The sequence below is a fragment of the Argopecten irradians genome, chromosome 2, assembly GCF_041381155.1.
Source record: "Argopecten irradians isolate NY chromosome 2, Ai_NY, whole genome shotgun sequence".
NCBI lineage: Eukaryota > Metazoa > Mollusca > Bivalvia > Pectinida > Pectinidae > Argopecten > Argopecten irradians.
This window is the reverse complement of record NC_091135.1, coordinates 33437241-33464053: the sequence shown is the minus strand read 5'-3', so window position 1 is coordinate 33464053 and position 26813 is coordinate 33437241. Positions and strand designations below refer to the sequence as shown.

Here is a 26813-nt window from a genome sequence, read left to right as displayed (position 1 = left end):
GAAGGGAATTCAAATCCCAAAGTTTTGATTGCTTACAGTTTATAACCCACAGACTAGGGTGTCATCAGTTTCTAATTTTGTCTTTGCTTAGCGTGTTGATGCTGTATTCTGTTCCTGCAGATTTAACGCATCCTTCAGTTACTGTGTACACATTGTCTGCTAAGTTTATACACATTTTTCTGTAGTATAATCCATAATGTTGTTTCCTACTTTTCTGAACTTATTTGTTTGTAGCTAGGTAATTACTTTCCAATAACTGTTCTTTTATGGAGACTTGGTATGAATATTCATCATATAGAGTGATAAACCATACTTTTTCATGAAAAGTACAGGGAACAATATTCAAATCACATCCAAACATTAGAATATAACAGGAAATATTTTTGATTTCTGAAAATGGCTGTCTATTATGTTAAAAGTCGTAAAGAATTTCTATAATGTCTACCTGTTTGTCTATATACTATTCCATCTTTTCATATTTCAGAGTTACCTGCCCTTGCGGATATAGGTATATTGTACGTGACGTCATAATTTCATGAGTGAAAATGCTGCCATTTTCACTGAAAGATGATGATTGTTTACTCACCAAATAATACCTGTCTGTAAAGGCAGAAATGGATATCCAGAGATTTTCTTCCAACCAGTATCTTTGTTTAGAAATTGCATTAATATATAGCTAATATAAATGTACAAAAGCAGTTTAAATTTTCTTGAGAAATCCAAGTTTGGTGGTTGTGGTCCCTTTTGGTATCAAAATTGAAAAAAAAAAATGAATTGAATTGGTATGTACCAGCTGGTAGTTACCGTACGGTAGTATATATGGTCAAAGATTTCCTACCAAACCAGTATCCTTGTTTAGAAATTGAATGTAAAAGTAATATAAATGTACTAAAGCAGTTTAAATTTTCTTGAGAAATCCAAGTTGGTGTTCGTGACCCCTTTTGGAATCATACAAATTTAATTCATTAAAATGAGACAATTTTTTAATTCTGATTCCAAAATGGCCACGAAAATGACCACCAACTTAGATTTCTCAAGAAAATTTAAACATGGTTGTTTTCAACTGAATCATTAACTATCAATGTACCACAAATGTTCACTTTGGCCCTTAAAGGGGCCAGCTTTTTGATAAAGGTCAGGTTTTTTTTTGAGTCCTGCTTAGTTACAGTTTGACTTGGATCTAGATCATATTGTTGCTTCTGTCTAATTTTGTCTTAGGTGAAGGTGACAATCTAATATCTTGGCTTTTCTCATTCTGTTCCAATACATTTAACACATTGTGCACTGTGCAGTCTGCTAGTTATACACATTCTTGTTTTTGATTTTGCCTTTTGCCTGTATACGGTGGTTAATGACTTTCCAGTAACTAATTGGTGGAGACATGTTGTGTTGACAACTAAAATACAATTAGTATTTACCAGTACTGTTCAGTGTTGATGGCGTCTCTGATAATAACATGATCCAAACATTTCATCATTAATAATGGATTGACCTGAAACTCATGTTTTTCAATTAACAGATATGTTTTTTGGCCTTCAAATTCTTGTTTTCAGTGTTGTGTAGTATTTGATGCTCTAACGCTTTGTCTGCAGTACACAGGAGACTGTAGAAGTGCTTGCTATGATATTTGTCAGGGACATCAAAGGACCTCTGCGACTGAGTGTGGCCAGGCAGTTGATGTTTTCTCCCGTGGGCTTTATGTTCCATTATACTGTAATACACCTAATGAACACCCTTTGAAATTTGAATAAAAAGACTCTGGCGCATTGCTTCCATTAATATTGTATCTGATCAGGCTAATCAACGGAAATCATCCGGCCTTCCTACCCGAAACATTGATTTGTTTGTTTCTGTTTATACATCCCTGTTAAAATACAGGGTCATTTATAGGATGTGCCAGGTTTAGGAGCCCGAGATAAAGGAAAGCTGGAGTACCCAGAGTAAAAGCACCGATCAAGCAGTCAACACTGACTGCTATATATAACCTAGAAGTTGATCAATGGCTAATGCATGCATGGTTTCATCTTGGAATATACTGAATAATATAATATCCTTTCAGCCACTATAACGACCCCTTTGAATGTTACAGTGGAATGATTTATGAAATGCTCATTTATTCAGGTGAAAAAACAAAATAGAAACATTTCTAATCGTTAATCACCCTGACCTTGTACAGTAGAACATAGTTATAACGAAGCTCTGGGGAAAAACAAAACCACTTTGGTATAAACTTAGATTATACACTCATAACACGTATACATCCTACAGGAACGTTGACTGGGAATGAAAATTACAATTTTATAAACATGTGTTGTAAGCATGTTCATTATAGACATTTTTTACTGTACAATTTTTGTTTTTTTTATTCTATTGAACAAAACCCCTCAGGAAATACTGTAACCACACTCACACATTAAAGTACATGTTGTTATTTACAATTTGTGAATTATGAAAATACAGCTTAATCAATATCTTACATTCTCTCTGGAGATGATTAATTTCAAATAGTTGTCTTCGATGACAGACTTGAAGACTAAAATACTATTTTTGAACTTGTACGGCTAAATCCGCTTTCACCATAAACAGACCAGATTCAATAACAGTAAAAATCGTAAATAAACTTTTGCTGTTTAGACAGCTTTTAATTTTAATTACCTTACAATGCTCTTCATTCAATGCAACATACACACACAATTATCCTTGTACACATACATGATTGTTCTTATATATTCAATGATTTAAGGCCAAATATGTCAATCATTAGAACCAATGAAATAACGAGGACAGCTAGTTTATTGCTGTTTGTTTCTGATTTCTGAAGAGATGAAAAATTACTGCATATTAGGTTAAAGGGCAATAGACCATCTGTCGTGTTTTGTCATGGTTCAGTTGACACGACTGTTTAGATCTGGGTCATGGTTCAGTAGTCAAGCTTATCTAACTATCAATACAGTAAAATTAAATCAATGAATTTGTTATTTTATGTGACATTCACACTCAAAAATTATAATTTGTTTCGACGTTTTTTTGCAAGCAGTCAAATGCATTTACCGTATTCACCGTAATTCGCACCTAGGGGGCTTAAAAATTGTAGCAAAGATGGGCACTTATTAGATAACCGAAATGTAAATTGTGTATGAAAAACCTCTAAAAAAGTCACATTTTATTGGTACTCATGGCACATCAATCTGTCAAAGTAAACATGCATATCATTTCTTTTGTTTGAGACGCTTTATCACACAGTTGTACAATATTGTTAATTTATATATCTTATCCGAAGAAGGGAGGGGCACTTAGAAAAGGAGGGGTGCTGATTACAGCAAATACGGTAATTATTAAACAAACAAGTGATTTAAAGTGACATTCTAATTAAAATAAATGATAGTAGAGAATTAAATATGTTGCACATTTATCACAAATATTGAAATACTACAGATCAGATTAAAGGCATTACAACCTTTCTATATTGTAGGATATCCATTCATGTGGTTGTTTGTCATTTTGTAGCACTAGCTTTTTTAAGCTTCTCAATGTCTGTACTTCTGTTGATTATTAATGTTTTAAAGACGACAATAATAAAGTAGTATGATATTCAGATTGTATAGCCCTCCATATCTTCTCAAAGTTTATATATGGAATAAAGTTACTATGCTGCATGTCATTTATAACACTCATTAATTACCTTATTGGCTTAGTGCTGATATTTTTCAGGAAATACAAAAACCCACATGGAATAAAAATGAAATAATTAAACCTGAAAATCAATTTTAAAATTCTAGCATTTTTTCAGATTTTGTTGTTTTTATTTCAGATGTTCCCGGATACAATGTAAACAGACATGGATAATCCGTGAAGTTTAGAGTGTTGTGATTGGACCAGGTTCAGAGTGTCTAGTTGTTACCATGACAACACAGATGTCAAAATGGGTTTGTTACCCTTTATTTAGGGTACTACTTCCCATTATTTTACTGGCAGGTAATTATATTCTTATCCAGTAGAAGACTGGTTTTATCAAATTTTCATCTTTCAAGTTAATTTCAGACAGTTCCATTTAATGCAGAAGTTTCTTTAGCTTTAGGTATAGAACATTGCCTTTTTTGGTTTTGTTCAAGATTTCCAAGTCATGTGTTACATAAGGTGGAAATTAAGGTAACATTGATATAGAGACACATCATGATCATGATAAAATTGCAAGATTTATTGATATCTCCCACTTCTTATGTAAATTTTATGAAACAGAGTTTTGCATATGATTTAACCTTGAATTGATTTCACATTGTTTTGTTACAAAAATATATTTGACCTCCATTTGTCCTTGGTGCTAGGTTACAATGTTGGTTGCAATTTGGAACTCTTTGTTTTGTTATTGGAACATTGCTAGTTATTTGACATCTGTTTGACCTTGGTCAATGTATTCAACCTTGGTCACATATTTGACCTACCAGTATTTTTGACCTACTATACCTTAGCTATCTGGTAGTTTCAGTATTTGCCCTCTGACCTTGGTTACCTATTTGACCTATTATATGTTATATACCCCTATTCATTGATAAGTTACAGTATTTGATCTGGCCTTGGCTAAAATAGTTAACTTGACCTTCTGTTACAGCCTGTGCAGTGAGGTACAATGCCCTATCTACTATTCCTTGGTTAGTTACAGTATTTGACCTCTGACTTTGACAAAGGTATTTGACTTCTGTTTGACCTTGTTCTGTTACAGTCTGTGCAGTGATCAGGTACAATGCCCTATCCACTATTCCTTGGTTAGTTATAATTACAGTATTTGACCTCTGACTTTGGCAAAGGTATTTGACCTCTGTTTGACCTTGTTCTGTTACAGCCTGTGCAGTGAGGTACAATGCCCTATCCACTATTCCTTGGTTAGTTACAGTATTTGAACTCTAACTTTGACAAAGGTATTTGACCTCTGTTTGACATTGTTCTGTTTCAGCCTGTGTAGTGAGATATAATGCCATATCCACTATTCTTTGGTTAGCTACAGTGTTTGACCTCTTTCCTTGACTTAAGCATTTGACCTCTCATTTGACCTCTGTTTGACCTGGTTCTGTGCAGTTCGGTACAATGTCCTTCCACTATTCCTTGGTTAGTTATAATTACAGTATTTGACCTCTGACCTTGACAAAGGTATTTGACTTTTGTTTGACCTTGTTCTGTTACAACCTGTGCAGTGAGATACAATGCCATATCCACTATTCCTTGCTTAGTTACAGAATTTGACCTCTGACCACGACTAAACCAGTTAACCTCGACCCTTTGTTATAGCCTGTGCAGTGAGGTACAATGTCCTTCCACTATTCATTGGTTAGTTACAGTGTTTGACCTCTGACCTTGACTTAATCATTTGACCTCTGTTTGACCTTGTTCTGTTTCAGCCTGTGCAGTGAGGTACAATGCCTTATCCACTATTCCTTGGTTAGTTACAGTATTTGACCTATGACCTTGACCAAGGTATTTGACCTCTGTTTGACCTTGTTCAGTTACAGCCTGTGCAGTAAGGGACAATGCCCTATCCACTATTCTTTGGTTAGTTATAGTATTTGACCTCTGACCACAACTAAATTAGTTAACCTTGACCTTTTGTTACAGCCTGTGCAGTGAGGGACAATGCAAGTATCCACTATTCCTAGGTTAGTTACAGTATTTGACCTCTGTCCTTGACTTAATCATTTGGCCTTTATTTGACCTTGCTCTGTTAACAGCCTGTGCAGTGAGGTACAATGCCCTTTCCACTATTCCTTGGTTAGTTACAGTATTTGACTTCTGACCTTGACCTAATCATTTGACCTTTGTTTGACATTGTTTTGTTACAGCCTGTGCAGTGAGGTACAATGCCCTGTCCTTTATATACTTGGTGTTTTTACTGGCATGGCCACTCTTACCAACACCAAACAGAACCAACATCAAAGGTATGTGGTCAATACAATCCCTTTTTTGCAATTTTTCAAATTTGACACAGAAAGGGTGGAGACAGTAAGGAAGTAGAGATAATAAGCTTCTTTGAAACTGTAATTGCCACAAAGTACTGAATAGATTTGAACCAAGTGTATAGTTAAAACGTACTTGGAGGAAGGAGATTCAATATGGGGAATAGAGACAAGTCATTAAATTTTTCTTCTTTACATAAAGTACTGAGAAGATTTAAACCAATTTTTTTTTAAATATATCCCTTGTAGAGGGAAACATATTACATGTAAATTGTGGCTTTGACCCCTGGGGATGCCATTTGGTGGGCGGAGGCCTAAGGTTGTTGGCCAGGACTCGATAAGCTAAGGATGAGAATGTGTAATAGGTCACTATGACCCACAATTTTATCTTTTACTTATGTTAGAAAAAAATTGTCATGGCTCCATCATGCATACTACACTCGTAGTTGACACTTGTATTATAATTACCGTAAATATTGTAAAAGAATTTTGTTTGGGTTGTTTTCCTTAACATCTTCTATTTTGGGGTATCATATTTTGAATAGGTTCTTATTCAATTTATTTTAATTTGAATATTTCCCCCCAATTATAACAGATACATGTAAACTTGAGGCCTCATTATACATCAGCTTGTGATAGAGAAATCCATAGGCCAGTGTTGTTGATTGTTGTCACAGCATGGTGGTTAAATGGTTGTGTTCACGTTTTATAGGCTTTCAAGTTTTATGTGCATTTTTGTACATTACACAAACACTTCAACAGGGCTACATCTTCAAACGCCTGCTATAAATCTTACATGTGTGTTTCATTTTGAGAAATGTACACTCCACATGAGCTATATAATCAAATTAACAGATATTCACTTGAAGTACATAAGTAAAAAAGAAATATTATAGTCTCATCAACCAGAAGTAATTTGCATAAAATGATTTATATAAGAGTTTGCAGCATGTTTTGGCCCCGAGAAAATGGAGGGTGTAATCATGAATATTCACCAGGATTCTGGGTTGTTTTCTGAGGTAATGCTGTGTCTATGAGGCATTCCTGAACATTTTTTTCTACCGACCAAGGCTGAGCTACTGTAGTGTTTCTGTACCTACATACAAACAATGATATAGTTAAGTGCGAGTTGTTGAGATAGTGTAGACAAGATGTTCATTGTTATAAGTGTCGACATAGCTGGGGATGATACTTATGTAAATATTACAAACACTACACTGTAACGCTGTGACTGGCACAGGCAATTACTTAATGGTGTACAGGGTACATAAATGAAGTAAGCTATGGATTCAGTCCAATCTTTTTGCTCTCTTTCAGTCAAAAACAATCTTTAATTTTCTCCTTAAGCTTAATTAAGCGAATTTTTGCCCCCCCCCCACCCTGTTCCATCCCCCTCCCCCCCACCCTGTTCCATCCCCCTCTCCCCCACCCTGTTCCATCCCCCTCCCCCCCACCCTGTTCCATCCCCCTCCCCCAACCATGTTCCATCCCCCTCCCCTCCCCTCCCCCCCAAAAAATAATGTCTAACTGAAGTTTTAAAGAGAATGCATTGGTATGTTGTTTTATATCTTTAACAGTATGCTTCAGTGAGATAGCACTATAAAAAGAGAAAAGATCTACTATCACAAGGAGACACAAAACAAATCTATACCTGACATTGAATTCACACACATATAACACATTACAAACAGGGGAGGCCGTCCTATATGACTTTAGCCATTAATAGGATGTTTAATAAACTCCAACATCCAATCATGGTAAAATTGGTAAAATATTATATGATGCTCTGTTGAGTATCGAACTCGAGACCTCTGAAAACTAGCCATATACTATAGCTTGAACTTACTGTAGCTTACTTATCATCTTAATGTGTATAGATCAACACAGCTAGCTGTTATATCAAATTTTATCAATGTGTATAGATCAACACAGCTAGCTGTTATATCAACTTTTATCAATGTGTATAGATCAACACAGCTAGCTGTTATATTAATTTTTATCAATGTGTATAGATCAACACAGCTAGCATTATATCAACTTTATCAATGTGTATCAACACAGCTAGCTGTTATATCAACGTTTTATCAATGTGTATAGATCAACACAGCTAGCTGTTATATCAACTTTTATCAATGTGTATAGATCAACACAGCTAGCTGTTATATCAACTTTATCAATGTGTATAGATCAACACAGCTAGCTGTTATATCAACTTTTATCAATGTGTATAGATCAACACAGCTAGCTGTTATATCAACTTTTATCAATGTGTATAGATCAACACAGCTAGCTGTTATATCAACTTTTATCAATGTGTATAGATCAACACAGCTAGCTGTTATATCAACTTTTATCAATGTGTATAGATCAACACAGCTAGCTGTTATATTAACTTTTATCAATGTGTATAGATCAACACAGCTAGCTGTTATATCAACTTTTATCAATGTGTATAGATCAACACAGCTAGCTGTTATATCAACTTTTATCAATGTGTATAGATCAACACAGCTAGCTGTTATATCAACTTTTATCAATGTGTATAGATCAACACAGCTAGCTGTTATATCAACTTTATCAATGTGTATAGATCAACACAGCTAGCTGTTATATCAACTTTTATCAATGTGTATAGATCAACACAGCTAGCTGTTATATCAACTTTTATCAATGTGTATAGATCAACACAGCTAGCTGTTATATCAACTTTTATCAATGTGTATAGATCAACACAGCTAGCTGTTATATCAACTTTTATCAATGTGTATAGATCAACACAGCTAGCTGTTATATCAACTTTTATCAATGTGTATAGATCAACACAGCTAGCTGTTATATCAACTTTTATCAATGTGTATAGATCAACACAGCTAGCTGTTATATATAACTTTTATCAATGTGTATAGATCAACACAGCTAGCTGTTATATATCAACTTTTATCAATGTGTATAGATCAACACAGCTAGCTGTTATATCAACTTTTATCAATGTGTATAGATCAACACAGCTAGCTGTTATATCAACTTTTATCAATGTGTATAGATCAACACAGCTAGCTGTTATATCAACTTTTATCAATGTGTATAGATCAACACAGCTAGCTGTTATATCAACTTTTATCAATGTGTATAGATCAACACAGCTAGCTGTTATATTAACTTTATCAATGTGTATAGATCAACACAGCTAGCTGTTATATCAACTTTTATCAATGTGTATAGATCAACACAGCTAGCTGTTATAACAACCTTTTATCAATGTGTATAGATCAACACAGCTAGCTGTTATATCAACTTTTATCAATGTGTATAGATCAACACAGCTAGCTGTTATATCAACTTTTATCAATGTGTATAAGATCAACACAGCTAGCTGTTATATCAACTTTATCAATGTGTATAGATCAACACAGCTAGCTGTTATATCAACTTTTATCAATGTGTATAGATCAACACAGCTAGCTGTTATATCAACTTTTATCAATGTGTATAGATCAACACAGCTAGCTGTTATATCAACTTTTATCAATGTGTATAGATCAACACAGCTAGCTGTTATATAACTTTTATCAATGTGTATAGATCAACACAGCTGCTTTTATAATCAACCATTTTTTTATCAATGTGTATAGATCAACACAGCTAGCTGTTATATTAACTTTTATCAATGTGTATAGATCAACACAGCTAGCTGTTATATCAACTTTTATCAATGTGTATAGATCAACACAGCTAGCTGTTATATTAATTTTTATCAATGTGTATAGATCAACACAGCTAGCTGTTATATCAACTTTTATCAATGTGTATAGATCAACACAGCTAGCTGTTATATCAACTTTTATCAATGTGTATAGATCAACACAGCTAGCTGTTATATTAACTTTTATCAATGTGTATAGATCAACACAGCTAGCTGTTATATTAACTTTATATCAATGTGTATAGTATCAACACAGCTAGCTGTTATATTCAACTTTTATCAATGTGTATAGATCAACACAGCTAGCTGTTATATCAACTTTTATCAATGTGTATAGATCAACACAGCTAGCTGTTATATCAACTTTTATCAATGTGTATAGATCAACACAGCTAGCTGTTATATCAACTTTTATCAATGTGTATAGATCAACACAGCTAGCTGTTATATCAACTTTTATCAATGTGTATAGATCAACACAGCTAGCTGTTATATCAACTTTTATCAATGTGTATAGATCAACACAGCTAGCTGTTATATCAACTTTTATCAATGTGTATAGATCAACACAGCTAGCTGTTATATCAACTTTTATCAATGTGTATAGATCAACACAGCTAGCTGTTATATCAACTTTATCAATGTGTATAGATCAACACAGCTAGCTGTTATATCAACTTTTATCAATGTGTATAGATCAACACAGCTAGCTGTTATATCAACTTTTATCAATGTGTATAGATCAACACAGCTAGCTGTTATATCAACTTTTATCAATGTGTATAGATCAACACAGCTAGCTGTTATATTAACTTTTATCAATGTGTATAGATCAACACAGCTAGCTGTTATATCAACTTTTATCAATGTGTATAGATCAACACAGCTAGCTGTTATATCAACTTTTATCAATGTGTATAGATCAACACAGCTAGCTGTTATATCAACTTTTATCAATGTGTATAGATCAACACAGCTAGCTGTTATATCAACTTTATCAATGTGTATAGATCAACACAGCTAGCTGTTATATCAACTTTTATCAATGTGTATAGATCAACACAGCTAGCTGTTATATCAACTTTTATCAATGTGTATAGATCAACACAGCTAGCTGTTATATCAACTTTTATCAATGTGTATAGATCAACACAGCTAGCTGTTATATCAACTTTTATCAATGTGTATAGATCAACACAGCTAGCTGTTATATCAACTTTTATCAATGTGTATAGATCAACACAGCTAGCTGTTATATCAACTTTTATCAATGTGTATAGATCAACACAGCTAGCTGTTATATTAACTTTTATCAATGTGTATAGATCAACACAAGCTAGCTGTTATATCAACTTTTATCAATGTGTATAGATCAACACAGCTAGCTGTTATATCAACTTTTTATCAATGTGTATAGATCAACACAGCTAGCTGTTATATCAACTTTTATCAATGTGTATAGATCAACACAGCTAGCTGTTATATCAACTTTTATCAATGTGTATAGATCAACACAGCTAGCTGTTATATCAACTTTATCAATGTGTATATCAACACAGCTAGCTCAATGTGTATAGATCACACAGCTAGCTGTTATATATATCAACTTTTATCAATGTGTATAGATCAACACAGCTAGCTGTTATATCAACTTTTATCAATGTGTATAGATCAACACAGCTAGCTGTTATATCAACTTTATCAATGTGTATAGATCAACACAGCTAGCTGTTATATCAACTCTTACTAATCAACTTAATGCGTATAGATCAACACAGCTAGCTGTTATATTAACTTTTATCAATGTGTATAGATCAACACAGCTAGCTGTTATATTAACTTTTATCAATGTGTATAGATCAACACAGCTAGCTGTTATATTAACTTTTATCAATGTGTATAGATCAACACAGCTAGCTGTTATATCAACTTTTATCAATGTGTATAGATCAACACAGCTAGCTGTTATATCAACTTTATCAATGTGTATAGATCAACACAGCTAGCTGTTATATCAACTTTTATCAATGTGTATAGATCAACACAGCTAGCTGTTATATTAATTTTTATCAATGTGTATAGATCAACACAGCTAGCTGTTATATCAACTTTTATCAATGTGTATAGATCAACACAGCTAGCTGTTATATCAACTTTTATCAATGTGTATAGATCAACACAGCTAGCTGTTATATCAACTTTTATCAATGTGTATAGATCAACACAGCTAGCTGTTATATCAACTTTTATCAATGTGTATAGATCAACACAGCTAGCTGTTATATCAACTTTTATCAATGTGTATAGATCAACACAGCTAGCTGTTATATCAACTTTATCAATGTGTATAGATCAACACAGCTAGCTGTTATATTAATTTTTATCAATGTGTATAGATCAACACAGCTAGCTGTTATATCAACTTTTATCAATGTGTAATAGATCAACACAGCTAGCTGTTATATCAACTTTATCAATGTGTATAGATCAACACAGCTAGCTGTTATATCAACGTTTATCAATGTGTATAGATCAACACAGGCAGCTGTTATATCAACTTTATCAATGTGTATAGATCAACACAGCTAGCTGTTATATCAACTTTTATCAATGTGTATAGATCAACACAGCTAGCTGTTATATCAACTTTATCAATGTGTATAGATCAACACAGCTAGCTGTTATATCAACTTTTATCAATGTGTATAGATCAACACAGCTAGCTGTTATATCAACTTTATCAATGTGTATAGATCAACACAGCTAGCTGTTATATCAACTTTTATCAATGTGTATAGATCAACACAGCTAGCTGTTATATCAACTTTTATCAATGTGTATAGATCAACACAGCTAGCTGTTATATCAACTTTATCAATGTGTATAGATCAAACACAGCTAGCTGTTATATCAACTTTTATCAATGTGTATAGATCAACACAGCTAGCTGTTATATCAACTTTATCAATGTGTATAGATCAACACAGCTAGCTGTTATATCAACTTTATACAATGTGTATAGAAAATCAACACAGCTAGCTGTTATATCTACTTTTAGCTGTTATATTAACTTTTATCAATGTGTATAGATCAACACAGCTAGCTGTTATATCAACTTTTATCAATGTGTATAGATCAACACAGCTAGCTGTTATATTAACTTTATCAATGTGTATAGATCAACACAGCTAGCTGTTATATCAACTTTTATCAATGTGTATAGATCAACACAGCTAGCTGTTATATCAACTTTTATCAATGTGTATAGATCAACACAGCTAGCTGTTATATCAACTTTTATCAATGTGTATAGATCAACACAGCTAGCTGTTATATCAACTTTTATCAATGTGTATAGATCAACACAGCTAGCTGTTATATCAACTTTTATCAATGTGTATAGATCAACACAGCTAGCTGTTATATCAACTTTTATCAATGTGTATAGATCAACACAGCTAGCTGTTATATAACTTATCAATGTGTATAGATCAACACAGCTTGTTATACAATGTGTAATAGATCAACACAGCTAGCTGTTATATATCAACTTTATCAATGTGTATAGATCAACACAGCTAGCTGTTATATCAACTTTTATCAATGTGTATAGATCAACACAGCTAGCTGTTATATCAACTTTTATCAATGTGTATAGATCAACACAGCTAGCTGTTATATCAACTTTTATCAATGTGTATAGATCAACACAGCTAGCTGTTATATCAACTTTTATCAATATAAGCATATCCAAAATATGATGCTATATATTGATTTCGGTGTTTTAATATACCAATAACAATATTACAACCTCAGTTGCAGTAATGATATACAATAGTTATCTGAAGTAAACAAATAATCTAAAATAGGGAAGATTTTCCTTTGTCTGTTTTCTAATAAAAGAACATTCTAAATTTTGATTTCTGCCTGTTTTTAGGTAGCACAGGAGCCTACTTGAAATGTATTATTGTTGTGAGTGCTTTAGGCACTCTTGCACACATCGCGTTCCATATTGCTTTGGCCGCAGGAAGTGCACCGTACGGATCTGTTCTACAGAATTGTAAGTAATTATCTGAATGAGTTATATCCATATGAACTGTTGACACCAAAAAAATCTCAAGCTGTGTAGAGCTTATTGTACCAACAAATTTAACATCATACTGTGAACGTACTTATTTTAGATAAAAATTTATTTTAGCGCTTTCAGTGCTGTCTTTGAAGAGATAATTTTTATACAAAGATAAATTTTGTAAAAGGGTATTGAACCAACGAAATGTACTAATGTATATCCATGCTATAAGAATAATAATTTAACGAGGCATTTTTAATGGCATTTGGTAATGCAAATTGTTTTACATTAAAATAAGAGGCACTGTTGTGCAGTACTGTTGTATAAAAACAAATTAAGCTCTGTAAACGATAAGCACTACACGTGGTGATCCTACAAACAAGTACAAATATCTGTGTATCCAATATGCAACTGTTGACTAACGACAATTAAGCTCTGTATAGAACTGTGTGTTCCCACAACAATACAAACAATACAAGATCTGTGTACCAATATCTGTGTACAACACACTAACGACAATAAGCTCTGTATAGACTGTGTGTTCCTACAAACAATACAAGATCTGTGTACCAATATAACACTAAGACCAAAGCTCTGTATAGAACTGTGTGTTCCTACAAACAATACAAGATCTGTGTACCAATATGCAACACTAACGACAATTAAGCTCTGTATAGAACTGTGTGTTCCTACAAACAATACAAGATCTGTGTACCAATATGCAACACTAACGACAATTAAGCTCTGTATAGAACTGTGTGTTCCTACAAACAATACAAGATCTGTGTACCAATATGCAACACTAACGACAATTAAGCTCTGTATAGAACTGTGTGTTCCTACAAACAATACAAGATCTGTGTACCAATATGCAACACTAACGACAATTAAGCTCTGTATAGAACTGTGTGTTCCTACAAACAATACAAGATCTGTGTACCAATATGCAACACTAACGACAATTAAACTCTGTAGCTGCTTAAGCCAACAATCATTGTATGGATTGTAGACCTGCAGTATATACCATGGATTGTAGACCTGCAGTATATACCAACATTCCATGTAGCTGTATAGGTTATGTTTGTATACAAGGTTAACCTGTAAATAAAGAATACAGTCATGTGCAGATTATGTTGGCCAAACTGCTGATCATTTCTTAAATGTGTGGTGACTCAGTAGTGATCAACTAATATTGATATTTGTAAGATGTTATAGATATCCTGGTAGCTGTTAAAACAATTCATCTCCCTTAACAAAGATATAGGGATGGTATCAGATAAGTATGAATTTGGTTTGATTAATTAAATCATATTGATGATATTTATGCCATGCATTCTCTTCAAATAGATTTGTTTACTCTTTGTTACTTAAGGTATTGAATAAACCTTAATAAAAGATCTTACAAAAAGCATCAAGTAATGTATAGTTGTGCTTTGAAATAGAAGATGATTTATACTATCTCAATAAAGTGGTTAGATAAAGTTTGGGACAATAGGGGAAATATCTGAATGTCAACAAATTGATTCAATAAAGTGTTTTATCATAATACTGTGTGATTTTAAAGGTATATATGCCAAATTATGACCATGCATCTCGTTTAGTCATCTTAAAACTCCATTTATGTACTATATTCATCCTCAAATAGGACCCTAGCTCTCACACAAATAAGAAACTCCCACATAGTTTTACAAATTTTCAGAATTAGGGAAAGGACTAGATATGGTAATGGCTCTTTTTGGCCCCTAAATCTACCAAATTTCAAATTAAGTATTTAGAAATTAATTTGCTGCGTTTGAAATATTGAATATGCCCCTGATAAAAACTTAATGATATTTTTTGTTGACAGAAAGTATGTTTTTGCTATATAACCATGGTAACTTTGCATAAATTATGCAAATTTGAAAATTTGGTCAATTTTGGCATATTTTTGATAGCTTTTCCTTTAAAATCAATAGAGTGCAACCTAGAACACACTTTATATTTTAAGTGAATTAGCAGACACGAAGAATACATCATTTTGAGAAATATAAAGTTTGTTCTAGAATGCGCTCTATGTTAACTAGATGAAAAACTGCATAAAAAAGGTCAATTTTGATGAAATTTTCACATTTTGCTTAATTTATGTACAATAAAAATGGTTGCCATGGCAACTAGAACTGCTATAGATATTACCTAATAGCACTATCAAATATGTCAGGTATGTAGTTAATATTTGAAATGCAAGATTAACATTTTAAATAACAAATTTTGAAAAATAGCGGATTTGGGGGCCACATAATACCCTTACCATACCTAGTCCTTTTACGCATTCCTGTTAATTTGAGGATCAGTTGAATAATTGTAAATAACACTGTATAAATTCATCTTTACAATAATCGAGTTCTTCTTTAAAATGAAATATGAAATATTTAAAAATTAAAATAAATAAAGAGAAATTCCAAGCGAAATAAAATGAATTTTTGATCCTTTGTTTTGATAGTTGATATGAAAAAATCAATTGCATGTGTGATTAAATTATAAAAGTGTGTTTTCTTCATCTCTAAACATCCAGTGACAGATTTCAATCACATTAGAATTAACTTACAGGATGTCCAATTAACGTTCCAATGCAGCTATCATGGTGTGTCTATAGATGGCATCCAAAGATAGGGGAGAGAGAAGCTCATAGGGGAGAAAGGTCTCTGACACATCAAATCTATCAGGCAATCTCATGTATTATTGATTGAGGAAAAAACAAACGTGACATTTACCCAGAGATTTACAGTATCTGTAGGCACTATTTACTACCGTAAATATGGTAAAAAACAGGACATTTACCCAGACCCGAGGGTTACAGTATCTGTAGTTGTTATTTACTACCGTAAATATAATAAAAAAACTGGACATTTACCCAGACACAGGGGTTACAGTATCTGTAGGCGATGGTAAAAAACTGGACATTTACCCAGACACAGGGGTTACAGTATCTGTAGGCGATATTAATACTGTAAATATGGTAAACACTGGACATTTACCAAGACACTAGGGTTACAGTATCTGTAGGTGTTATTTACTACTGTAAATATGGTAAAAACTGGACATTTACCCAGACACGAGGGTTACAGTATCTGTAGTTGTTATTTACTACCGTAAATATAATAAAAAACTTGACATTTACCCAGACACAAGGGTTACAGTAACTGTAGTTGTTATTTAATACTGTAAATATGGTAAAAACTGGACATTTACCCAGACACTAGGGTTACAGTATCTGTAGTTGTTATTTACTACTGTAAATATGGTAAAAACTGGACATTTACCCAGACACTATGGTTACAGTATCTGTAATACTGGTTGACAGTATTGTAGTGTTATTTACTTCCATAAATATAATAAAAACTGGACAATTACGTAGACACAAGGTTTACAGTATCTGTAGTTGTTATTTACTACTGTAAATATAAAAACTGGTAAAAACACTGGACATAGTTACCCGTAATATGACACAAGGGTTTACAGTATCTGTTAATAGTTGTTATTTTACTACTGTAAATATGGTAAAAACTGGACATTTACCTAGACACAAGGGTTACAGTATCTGTAGTTGTTATTTACTACTGTACTGTAAAATATGGTAAAAACTGGACATTTACCTAGACACAAGGGTTACAGTATCTGTAGTTGTTATTTACTACTGTAAATATGGTAAAAAACTGGACATTTACCTAGACACAAGGGTTACAGTACTGTAGTTGTTATTTACTACTGTAAATATGGTAAAAACTGGACATTTACCCAGACACTAGGGTTACAGTATCTGTAGATGTTATTTACTATCTGTATATGTAGATGTTATTTACTGTATATGGTAAAAACTGGACATTTACCCAGACAATAGGGTTACAGTATCTGTAGTTGTTATTTACTACTGTAATTATGGTAAAAACTGGACATTTACCCAGACACTGTGGTTACAGTATCTATAGATGTTATTTACTTCCATGAATATAATAAAAACTGGACAATTACGTAGACACAAGGGTAACAGTATCTGCAGGTGTTATTCACTACTGTAATTATAGTAAAAACTCTAAATTTATCCAAAGCTGTATAGTGTCTTCTGTTATCTGAAGGACAGTAAAATACTTTTTGTACAGACATTTCTAGAAAACAATCTTCATGATGACTTTTTGTGACCTAAAAGTCATTATATAATTAATTCTAGCTATTTATAGTATGAAGGAAATATGTGAGATAATGTAATTGTGTATTATAGCTTTCTACATTATTAGACATAATTATTGATCTTGTTATATACATGTAGTTTACATATAGCAATCATTTGTCTATACACATGGATAATGTAAGAGATATAAACATTTTTAGTATTTTTTTTATTTCTTTATTGATGCCATGTTTGATAAAAAAAATAATTTGGTAGCTCACTAAAATATTTGTATACAGTTTCATTGGTTTGATATGTTCTGAATAATATGTAGTTATATGCTAAATAAAATACTACACTCTTGGCTACTAAACCTAAAGTATATTTGACTTGTTAAATAATTTTCAAAGAATTCAAATCATGAACTTCATTTTACATGGACACTCATGTAAAACCCTTTTCATTATAGGCATTATCTGTTTAATATGATATATATATAGTAGTCATTCAGGCATCATCCCTACTGTAATATACTTTAAACTCACCTATTTTACAGTAATATGCATTTAAATAAAGATATGTTTGAAAACCTGTTTAACCATGACCCTGGCTTAGTTTGTTTTGTTTAATGTCCTATTAACAGCTAGGTTTATTTAAGGATGTGCCAGGGTTTGATGGTGGAGGAAAGTCGAAGTATTCAGAGGAAAACAAACTGACCAGCGGCCAGTACTTCATTGCAAATAACTGCCTTATATGGGATTCAAACTTGTGACATAGAGGTGGAGGCCTTGTGGTAATGTTTTGGGACAGCTTAACCTTTCAACTTATTACCAAAAGTCCTCCACCTCTGAGTCGTGAGTTTCAATTCAAAGTGGCGCATTTGCCAGGCACTCAACGGTGGTGAGCGATGTTCTCCGGGCACTTCCAAACCTGGCGCTTCCTTACATAATCCTAGCTGTTAATAGGACAGTAAACTAATAAATAAAACCGTCTTAATCACACTGCCACCATGACCTCTAAAGCATGTCACTTCAGAAGTGCTGTTTTCAAAGGTTGATCAACCATCTGCTAAATTTGTTTGAATTCTGGTAAGGATAAAATGGAGATTAATTAAATGCTGCCATGGTTACATAATTCCTTAGAGGTTAAATTTGAACTCCATCCTATTACATACAATATATAGTCACATGTACATATTCATAGGAAGAATACACTCTTTAACTGTTATGCTATTATGTACATGTTATCCTAATTTCAGGTTCTACCGCAGAAGAAATAGCGAGACAGATAGCAGTGGAGAGGTAAGTTTGCCTACCTGTAATAATTGATTGTCTACAAGTTAAGGTATTATCTGATTACCTTTTAATAATTAATTACTTACCTGAGCATCACATCATTATATCATCTTCAATTTATACACAAGCAATAACAGAAATAAATTAAGATTAATCAACATGTTTTTGTCTACATTCATTTTGAGGATGTTTTGTAAATGTAAGAGGTATTGTGTATGTTTTAGTTTTGTTTCCTGCTAAGGTTAGAGTGCATTGCCTTTTCAATATGATCTTAGATTTGGATTTCCTCCTTAGAAAAGATTATTGTAACCCTGGTGAATACTATAGCCACAATATACCTCTAGGTTAGAGAGACCTTCTCTTTAGCTCGATCTGTTGAGCGTCAGACTAGTAACCCAAATGTCCCGAGTTTGATCCCTGGCAGAGGCAGTGTTTATGTTTATATCAAATCATGTGCTCTGTTATATTATCATGATTCATGAATACTGTCACCATGATTGGCTTTTCTAATACCCTGCATCTGCTCTCTATAGTAAATTCATCTGTCCCTGTATAATGAAAACTTGTTACTATTATTACTGAATTCTATGAATCTTTGCACGGCCCGTGAGTACTGTAAATTCATCTATTTTTATGAGATACAATTTTCACGTAACTCTGTAAGAGAGATCCACAAATTATAGAAAGTCATAACTAAAGGTAAATAATTTAATATGCCTTTAATAAAAACCAGTGATTACTAATTAATTTGTTAGTGAATACGTTGAAATATAGCTAACGTGAAAATGCAGCATAGCATATTCATGATCCCTAGTAGTATACAGTATTCATGCATGCATATTCCATTTTAGGTCCAATCAGAAAACATGCCAGTTTAAATGTCCATGTAGCTAGGGTATGATCGTTTTTCATATTTTCACATTTGAGGTTGTTTCTATGTTTTCTGTTTCAAACCGACATGGCCTAAAAGTTGTTAGTAACTTGATATTTCCTGTTTCAGACTTGACAATGTACCTTTCCTGGACATTCTACGCCTTGTCTTCCCAGATGTTATCGTCCTAATAGTGTCTGTTCTTGTGTTTGCTGTGTGTTACAAACTATTAGCCCCTCAGCCCTCAGAGAACGGACAAGACCAAACAACATCCACATTGACTAATACAAGGAGAAAACGGCCAGTCGACACGATTGTGTCTTTTCTAGGAGAATTTTTAATAGCAATCCTATTAGCAGCGAGTGGCATTATAGTACCTTCGGCCATTGGTGCATTTTATTTTCTGTCGTTTTTGTATATCGCCACCTGGTGGGCTTTTTATAAAAGTCTTGGCACCAAATTTGGCTACTTTAAGATTGTGATTGTGATATGGAGTGGCTTACATTTACTTCTACTACACCTGTACCAGTTCCAGTTCTTCCAGGAAGCGGTACCACCAGAACTTCTGGAATCCAGGTAAGTTGAAGATAATAGTTAAGTTAAATGTGCTGTATTTGCATATTACAGGGTTACCTGTCCTTACAGGTAGCAGGTATTGATTTTGATATAATGTGTTTGTGGGCGTAACATCATACTTTTTCGGAGAAAACAATATGTGAATTGCGCTCACACAATTATGACAGAACAAATTGATACCTACCAGCAAGGGAGCTAACTCTGTAATATGTAAAGACAGAATATTATCAGGACACCATCCTTAGATCCTCTACACCACACTCAAATATCCAACTTCATTGTGAAAGTTCCAAATCTTAAATTATGTTTTGATTAATAATTGTAGATAAGTTCTTTATTGATTCTTCCAATGTTCAACTGGGTTTTCAGTAGGTTGAAGATAATCTTCATGATTTGTAATTAATATTCATGATTCTTATTCCCTACTGAATCAACTTCTTTCTCTGTTCAGGATGCTGTACATAATGTGCCTACTTGCTTTGTGCACACAATAGTTATGTCCCTTTTTGTCTGTTTTTTTTTGTCAGCTGGAGTACAAACAAATTAAATTATTTCCAGCAAGTGAAATAATATCACTATCCTCTTATGGTATTTATGTAAAGGAGAAACACCGAAACTGTTGATTAGTCAAGATAATTGACAATGCGAGGCCCGAAGGGCCGAGCATTGTTCATTATCTTTACTAATCTACAGTTTGAGGTGTTTTTCTTTCTTAAAACATAGCACTCTGATATACAGTGCTAACTATGGCTATCGTGTAACTAATCTACAGCTGCAGGTAAGACCTTCAACCACCTTTGACACTGAACATGTCAGCACAGTTACTGTTGTAATATGTCTACTATAGTCGTGCATGCATCGCATGAAATTTTCATGAAATTTCATACCAATGTTACCAGAGAATTTTTTGTGAGTTTGAGTTCTATTCATTCTGAGTGGAGCAGTACAAAAGGTAACAAGGCAGACAGTACATATCAGATCATTACAAGGTCAAACTATCTAAAATGTTTATCAAATTTCCAATAACAGAGTTTATTTTGTAATATGTTAATTCAACTGCCCTTTATGTCAGAGACAGACCATTCACTTCAATATAACTTGTTGGAAATTCACAAGATATGGAGGATTAGCATGGAAACGTATTAATTTATGATTGGTCATAAAACATAATATCAAGATTTAGTGGATCCTAAAGGAAACTACATTGAAATTCAGTGAAAACGGCAAAGTGATGAAAAGAAAGCTTAAAATTTCAAATTTGTTCATTAGCTTTGTGGGATTCTTGGATAAGGAATTATACTGAAATTATTCAATTCGGAAAATGTGGATTTAAGTGTTAAGTATATGTATTCAAGAAATGAGGCAATTAAGAGTGAAATCATGGGAAATACACCAAAAGCATTCATTCAATTTTCAAAGAAAGAAAGTACACATTTCTATTTAAAATAAAAACATTGTTGTAGGAATGCCTGTGCTGTCGAAATACTAAAGAGTCTTGATTTTCAACATAAGGAGTAATTTTATGCGTTGTGGTTTTATGCGTTGTGGTTGATGTGATTGGATTTATGCTGATGTCCACGAATCAATATATAAAACAGAAAATATGTAATAATATGTATTATTGAAGTTTTCTATTACATTTATGTTGAATTTGATTACATCTACTGTACTTGTTATTTATCTGTCCAATTTTACAATGCTGTATGTAGTGTCACTCTCTACCTTTTATTGTACATTAGTTTACATGGAACTGTAGATTAGTTGAAACTAAATTACAGCTACAGGTAAACTAATGTACAGTGAAAGGTCTACTAATCTACAGACAGAACAAGTACTTGAATAATAGTCTAAATAATGTACTGGGGACAACAAAAGATGACATCATAGCCATGTTTTAAACATTAATGATGACATTCACAGATTTGTTTTTAATTGACCTACAGAAAGAAATATGTTTACTCATCCAATTAGAAAGCTGCATTCTGCATACAAATATTAACAGAAAATTCATCCAGACTTATTTTAGAGATTCAATATGTTGATCACTTTTTTCACAGAATTCTTGGTCTCACCGGAGTGATAAAAACCAACTGTTCCCGGCCTTGGGCTATAGAATACTATGATCCATATAACTGGCCTCACTTCGTCAACCCCGCCATCATCCTGGCACTTTATGTCACGGCAGCCGCTGGAACCAGACAGTGGATTAATAGAAAGGTCGGTCATTCATAGGCCAAGCTAAGTAAACTATATTGTCATTTATCTATAAAAATGACAGAAAAATAAAATTCATTTATAGACCAAGCATATCTAACTGTTTCCTAAGGTAAGGAGATTGGTTTATTTGAATAGCGTAATGTGCTTTTAACAGCCAGGGTAATTTAAAGATGTTCCTGATTTAGTACTCGGAGAAAAACCACCGACCATTAGTCAGTACCTGGCAACTGCCCCACATGAGATTCTAAGTTGTTATAATATGTAGGAACATCTTACTACTCAGCCACCGCTTTCCCCTTTCCTTATCTATAAAAACTAAATCAGGAACTATTCAATATCAAACAACAGATATGATTGCCTTCCATCGGGTAATCAATTCAAACTATTTGTTACCCTGTTCAAAATGTTTGGAAATAATTTTTGTATTTATGCAACTCACTATGCAAAACTGTATGATATCAAAGATTTGATAGTTTTAAGAAAAATGTAATTTTGCTATTTACCAATTTCTTGTTGTAATTTTAGTGCATAACTGTGTGGCACTGGGAATTTGTAATTGTTTTTGTAATGTAAGATATTTTTGCATGTTGTTATATTTCCATGTAATGAAAACAGAGATGTAGCAGTGATGAGACTGATGGTATAGACATCGAAGAAAAAGGAAAGCGTCGCCGCCCAAAGCCAACAGAGCGACAGGTAGCTCATGAAGTACAGGAAGGACAGACAGAGGTTTGGTGGAATTCATGTTACAAAGTTTAATTCTCTTTGTTGTGAAAATATTGTGAATTTATGTGTCCATGAACAGCCGGAATCTATTAATTACAATGTAGTTAGATAATGTAAACCAGCATTCTTTTTGTGTGCTATTTGCTTTCACGAATTTCACAATCAGAGTAAATTTCTGAAAGTTTTTCTCCACGAATTAATGGTACACAGTATATATTGAAAGGAATTACCTTTCAATTTTTAAATCAGCGAATGTGAATCGTCGCAAACATGTTTAGAAATGGAATTCATAAAATGATAGCCATGAAAGAAAGTTGGTTTACAGTAAGTTTGATAACTTAAGTGTAAAATTATAAAAAAAATCTCCTAAGCAAAATGAAAATACTGTTTTAGACATTTCTATTAATCATTTATTTAAGAAGAGACACAATTCAGGAGTTCTTTTAGGAGGGAAATAATAATTGTACCATGCACACATCCTTATGCAAAAGATCCTTTACACATGTTTTACTTTCTTTGTATCTGTGGCATTGTAAGATCCACTTCCTTCCTACTTTCTGTATTTGACCTGCTAAGCGCTCAGGATGGTTAAAAATGTTTAAAAATGAAGGATGCTTAATAGGATAAAATTTGGGCTAAAATTTTACAAAGTTACTGCACAGAGCAAGCCATTAATCAATTTAAAATCAAATAGAGTTTGAAACCCATGGTTTTTCTAGTCTCAGTCTGTACTTAAATCAACTAAGTGAAATTGAGGCCTCAAGAAGGGGGAAGGATGCTTCTAGGGACAGGGGCGCTTATTGGGTCCAATACAGTAATTTCTAGTTTGAGTTAGTTTTTGTCCAAATGTGATCCAATTCCTATTTAATACATTTTGTGGCTTGATGTGATCTATTCCTGTTCAAAGTGTTTTGTTTCTGTGTGACTGATTTTCTGTACCATTGATGTTAAGGCTGATTTCAATGATTCACCTTATATATATATCACACTTCAGTTATCAATTTATTTTTATGCATCATCTAAACAAATAGTCAACCTTATTTACTATTTATTTAGGCTTACCAGCATCATGTAATTATAAGCATGAATTGTTAATATTCTAGATGAAAGCAGAATTGGGGCAGTAAATGATGCATGGGTGATTTAATGACTACTTAATCTGCTTCTATATCTTTTCATTATTCTGTATGTGCATAATACAGAGTTATCTGCCCTTGCTGGTAGGTATTGATTGTGACGTCATGTGTTTGTTAGTATAATGTCATATTTTTCGTAGCTAGATCAGAATGAGAATTTTGCTAATAAAATACTGACGCCATAATGAATACCTAGGTTGAAAGGGAGGTAACTCTTTGATTTGCAAAGACGAAATAAAAGAAGGTAATGAAGGTAATTTATAGTTCTGTTGCATGCTAGGGTGAAGGGCTGCCAAATTTATTCACATGAATATTGCTTCAATGGACCTCTTTCAAAGTCATTTGTGCACAAAATGATAAAACTTGTGTATGGTTATAGTTGCTGTATTATTGCCTGTGATAATTATTTGGCCTATGATCCAAGGTCAATCAGGATAGATATACTAAAATCCTTACACATCTTTTTAACTCACCTGGCCCAAAGGGCCGGTGAGCTTATGTCATGGCGCGGCGTCCGTCCGTCCGTCAACATTTCCTTAAAATCGCTACTAGTCATAGAGTTCTGCATGGATTGTAACCAAATTTGGCCACAAACATCCTTTGGGGAGGGGGAACAGAACTTGTATAAATTTTGGCTCTGGTCCCCTGTGGGCAGGAGGGGCGGGGCCCAATAGGGGAAATAGAGGTAAATCCTTTAAATCGCTACTAGTCCTAGAGTTCTACATGGATTGTAACCAAATTTGGCCACAAACATCCTTGGGGGAAGTGGAAAAGAACTTGTATGAATTTTGGCTCTGATCCCCCAGGGGCAGGAGGGGCGGGGCCCCAATAGGGGAAATAGAGGTAAATCCTTTAAATAGCTACTAGTCATAGAGTTCTACATGGATTGTAACCAAATTTAGCCACAAACATCCCTGGGGGTAGGAGAACAGAACTTGTATAAATTTTGGCTCTGACCCTCCGGGGGCAGGAGGGGGGCCCAATAGGGGAAAAAGAGGTAAATTCTTTAAATCGCTACTTGTCCTAGAGTTTTGAATGGATCGTAATCAAATTTGGCCAGAAACATCCTTGGGGGAAGGGGAACAGAACTTGTATAAATTTTGGCTCTGGTCCCCCGGGGGCAGGAGGGGCGGGGCCCAATAGGGGAAATAGAGGTAAATCCTTTAAATCGCTACTTGTCATAAAGTTCTACATGGATTGTAACCAAATTTGGCCACAAACATCCTTGGGGGAAGGACAACAGAACTTGTATAAATTTTGGCTCTGACACCCCGGGGACAGGAGGGGCAGGGCCCAATAGGGGAAATAGAGGTAAATCCTTTAAAACGCTACTAATCATAAAGTTCTACATGGATTGTAACTGAATTTGGCCACAAACATCCTTGGGGGAAGGGGAACAGAACTTGTATAAATTTTGGCTCTGGTCCCCCGGGGGCAGGACGGGTGGGGCCCGATAGGAGAAATAGAGGTAAATCCTATAAATCGCTACTTGTCCTAGAGTTTTGCTTGGATTGTGACCAAATTTGGCCATAAACATCCTTGGGGTAAGGGAAACAGAACTTGTATAAATTTGGCTCTGATCCCCCGGGGGCAGGAGGGATGGGGCCCAATAGGGGAAAAAGAGGTAAATCCTTTAAATCGCTACTTGTCATAGAGTTCTACATGGATTGTAACCAAATTTGGCCACAAATATCCATGGGGGAAGGGGAACAGAACTTGTATAAATTTTGGCTCTGACACCCCGGGGACAGGAGGGGCAGGGCCCAATAGGGGAAATAGAGGTAAATCCTTTAAAACGCTACTTATCATAAAGTTCTACATGGATTGTAACTGAATTTGGCCATAAACATCCTTGGGGTAAGGGAAACAGAACTTGTATAAATTTGGCTCTGATCCCCCGGGGGCAGGAGGGATGGGGCCCAATAGGGGAAATAGAGGTAAATCCTTTAAATCGCTACTTGTCATAGAGTTCTACATGGATTGTAACCAAATTTGGCCACAAACATCCGTGGGGGAAGGGGAACAGAACTTGTATAAATTTTGGCTCTGACACCCCGGGGACAGGAGGGGCAGGGCCCAATAGGGGAAATAGAGGTAAATCCTTTAAAACGCTACTAATCATAAAGTTCTA

The 26813-nt window shown here is 34.0% G+C and overlaps 1 protein-coding gene across 1 annotated transcript in view; it reads left to right on the top strand.

Moving 5' to 3' along the window:
* LOC138315224 (piezo-type mechanosensitive ion channel component 2-like) overlaps positions 1–26813 on the top strand; it is an 85311-nt gene that overhangs the window by 5086 nt on the left and 53412 nt on the right. Inside the window, 7 exon segments of the mRNA XM_069256083.1 lie at positions 3812–3975; positions 5832–5927; positions 13586–13708; positions 19120–19162; positions 20157–20603; positions 22661–22820; positions 23436–23549. Coding sequence (XP_069112184.1) covers positions 3903–3975; positions 5832–5927; positions 13586–13708; positions 19120–19162; positions 20157–20603; positions 22661–22820; positions 23436–23549 — 1056 coding nt within the window. The 5' untranslated portion in view covers positions 3812–3902.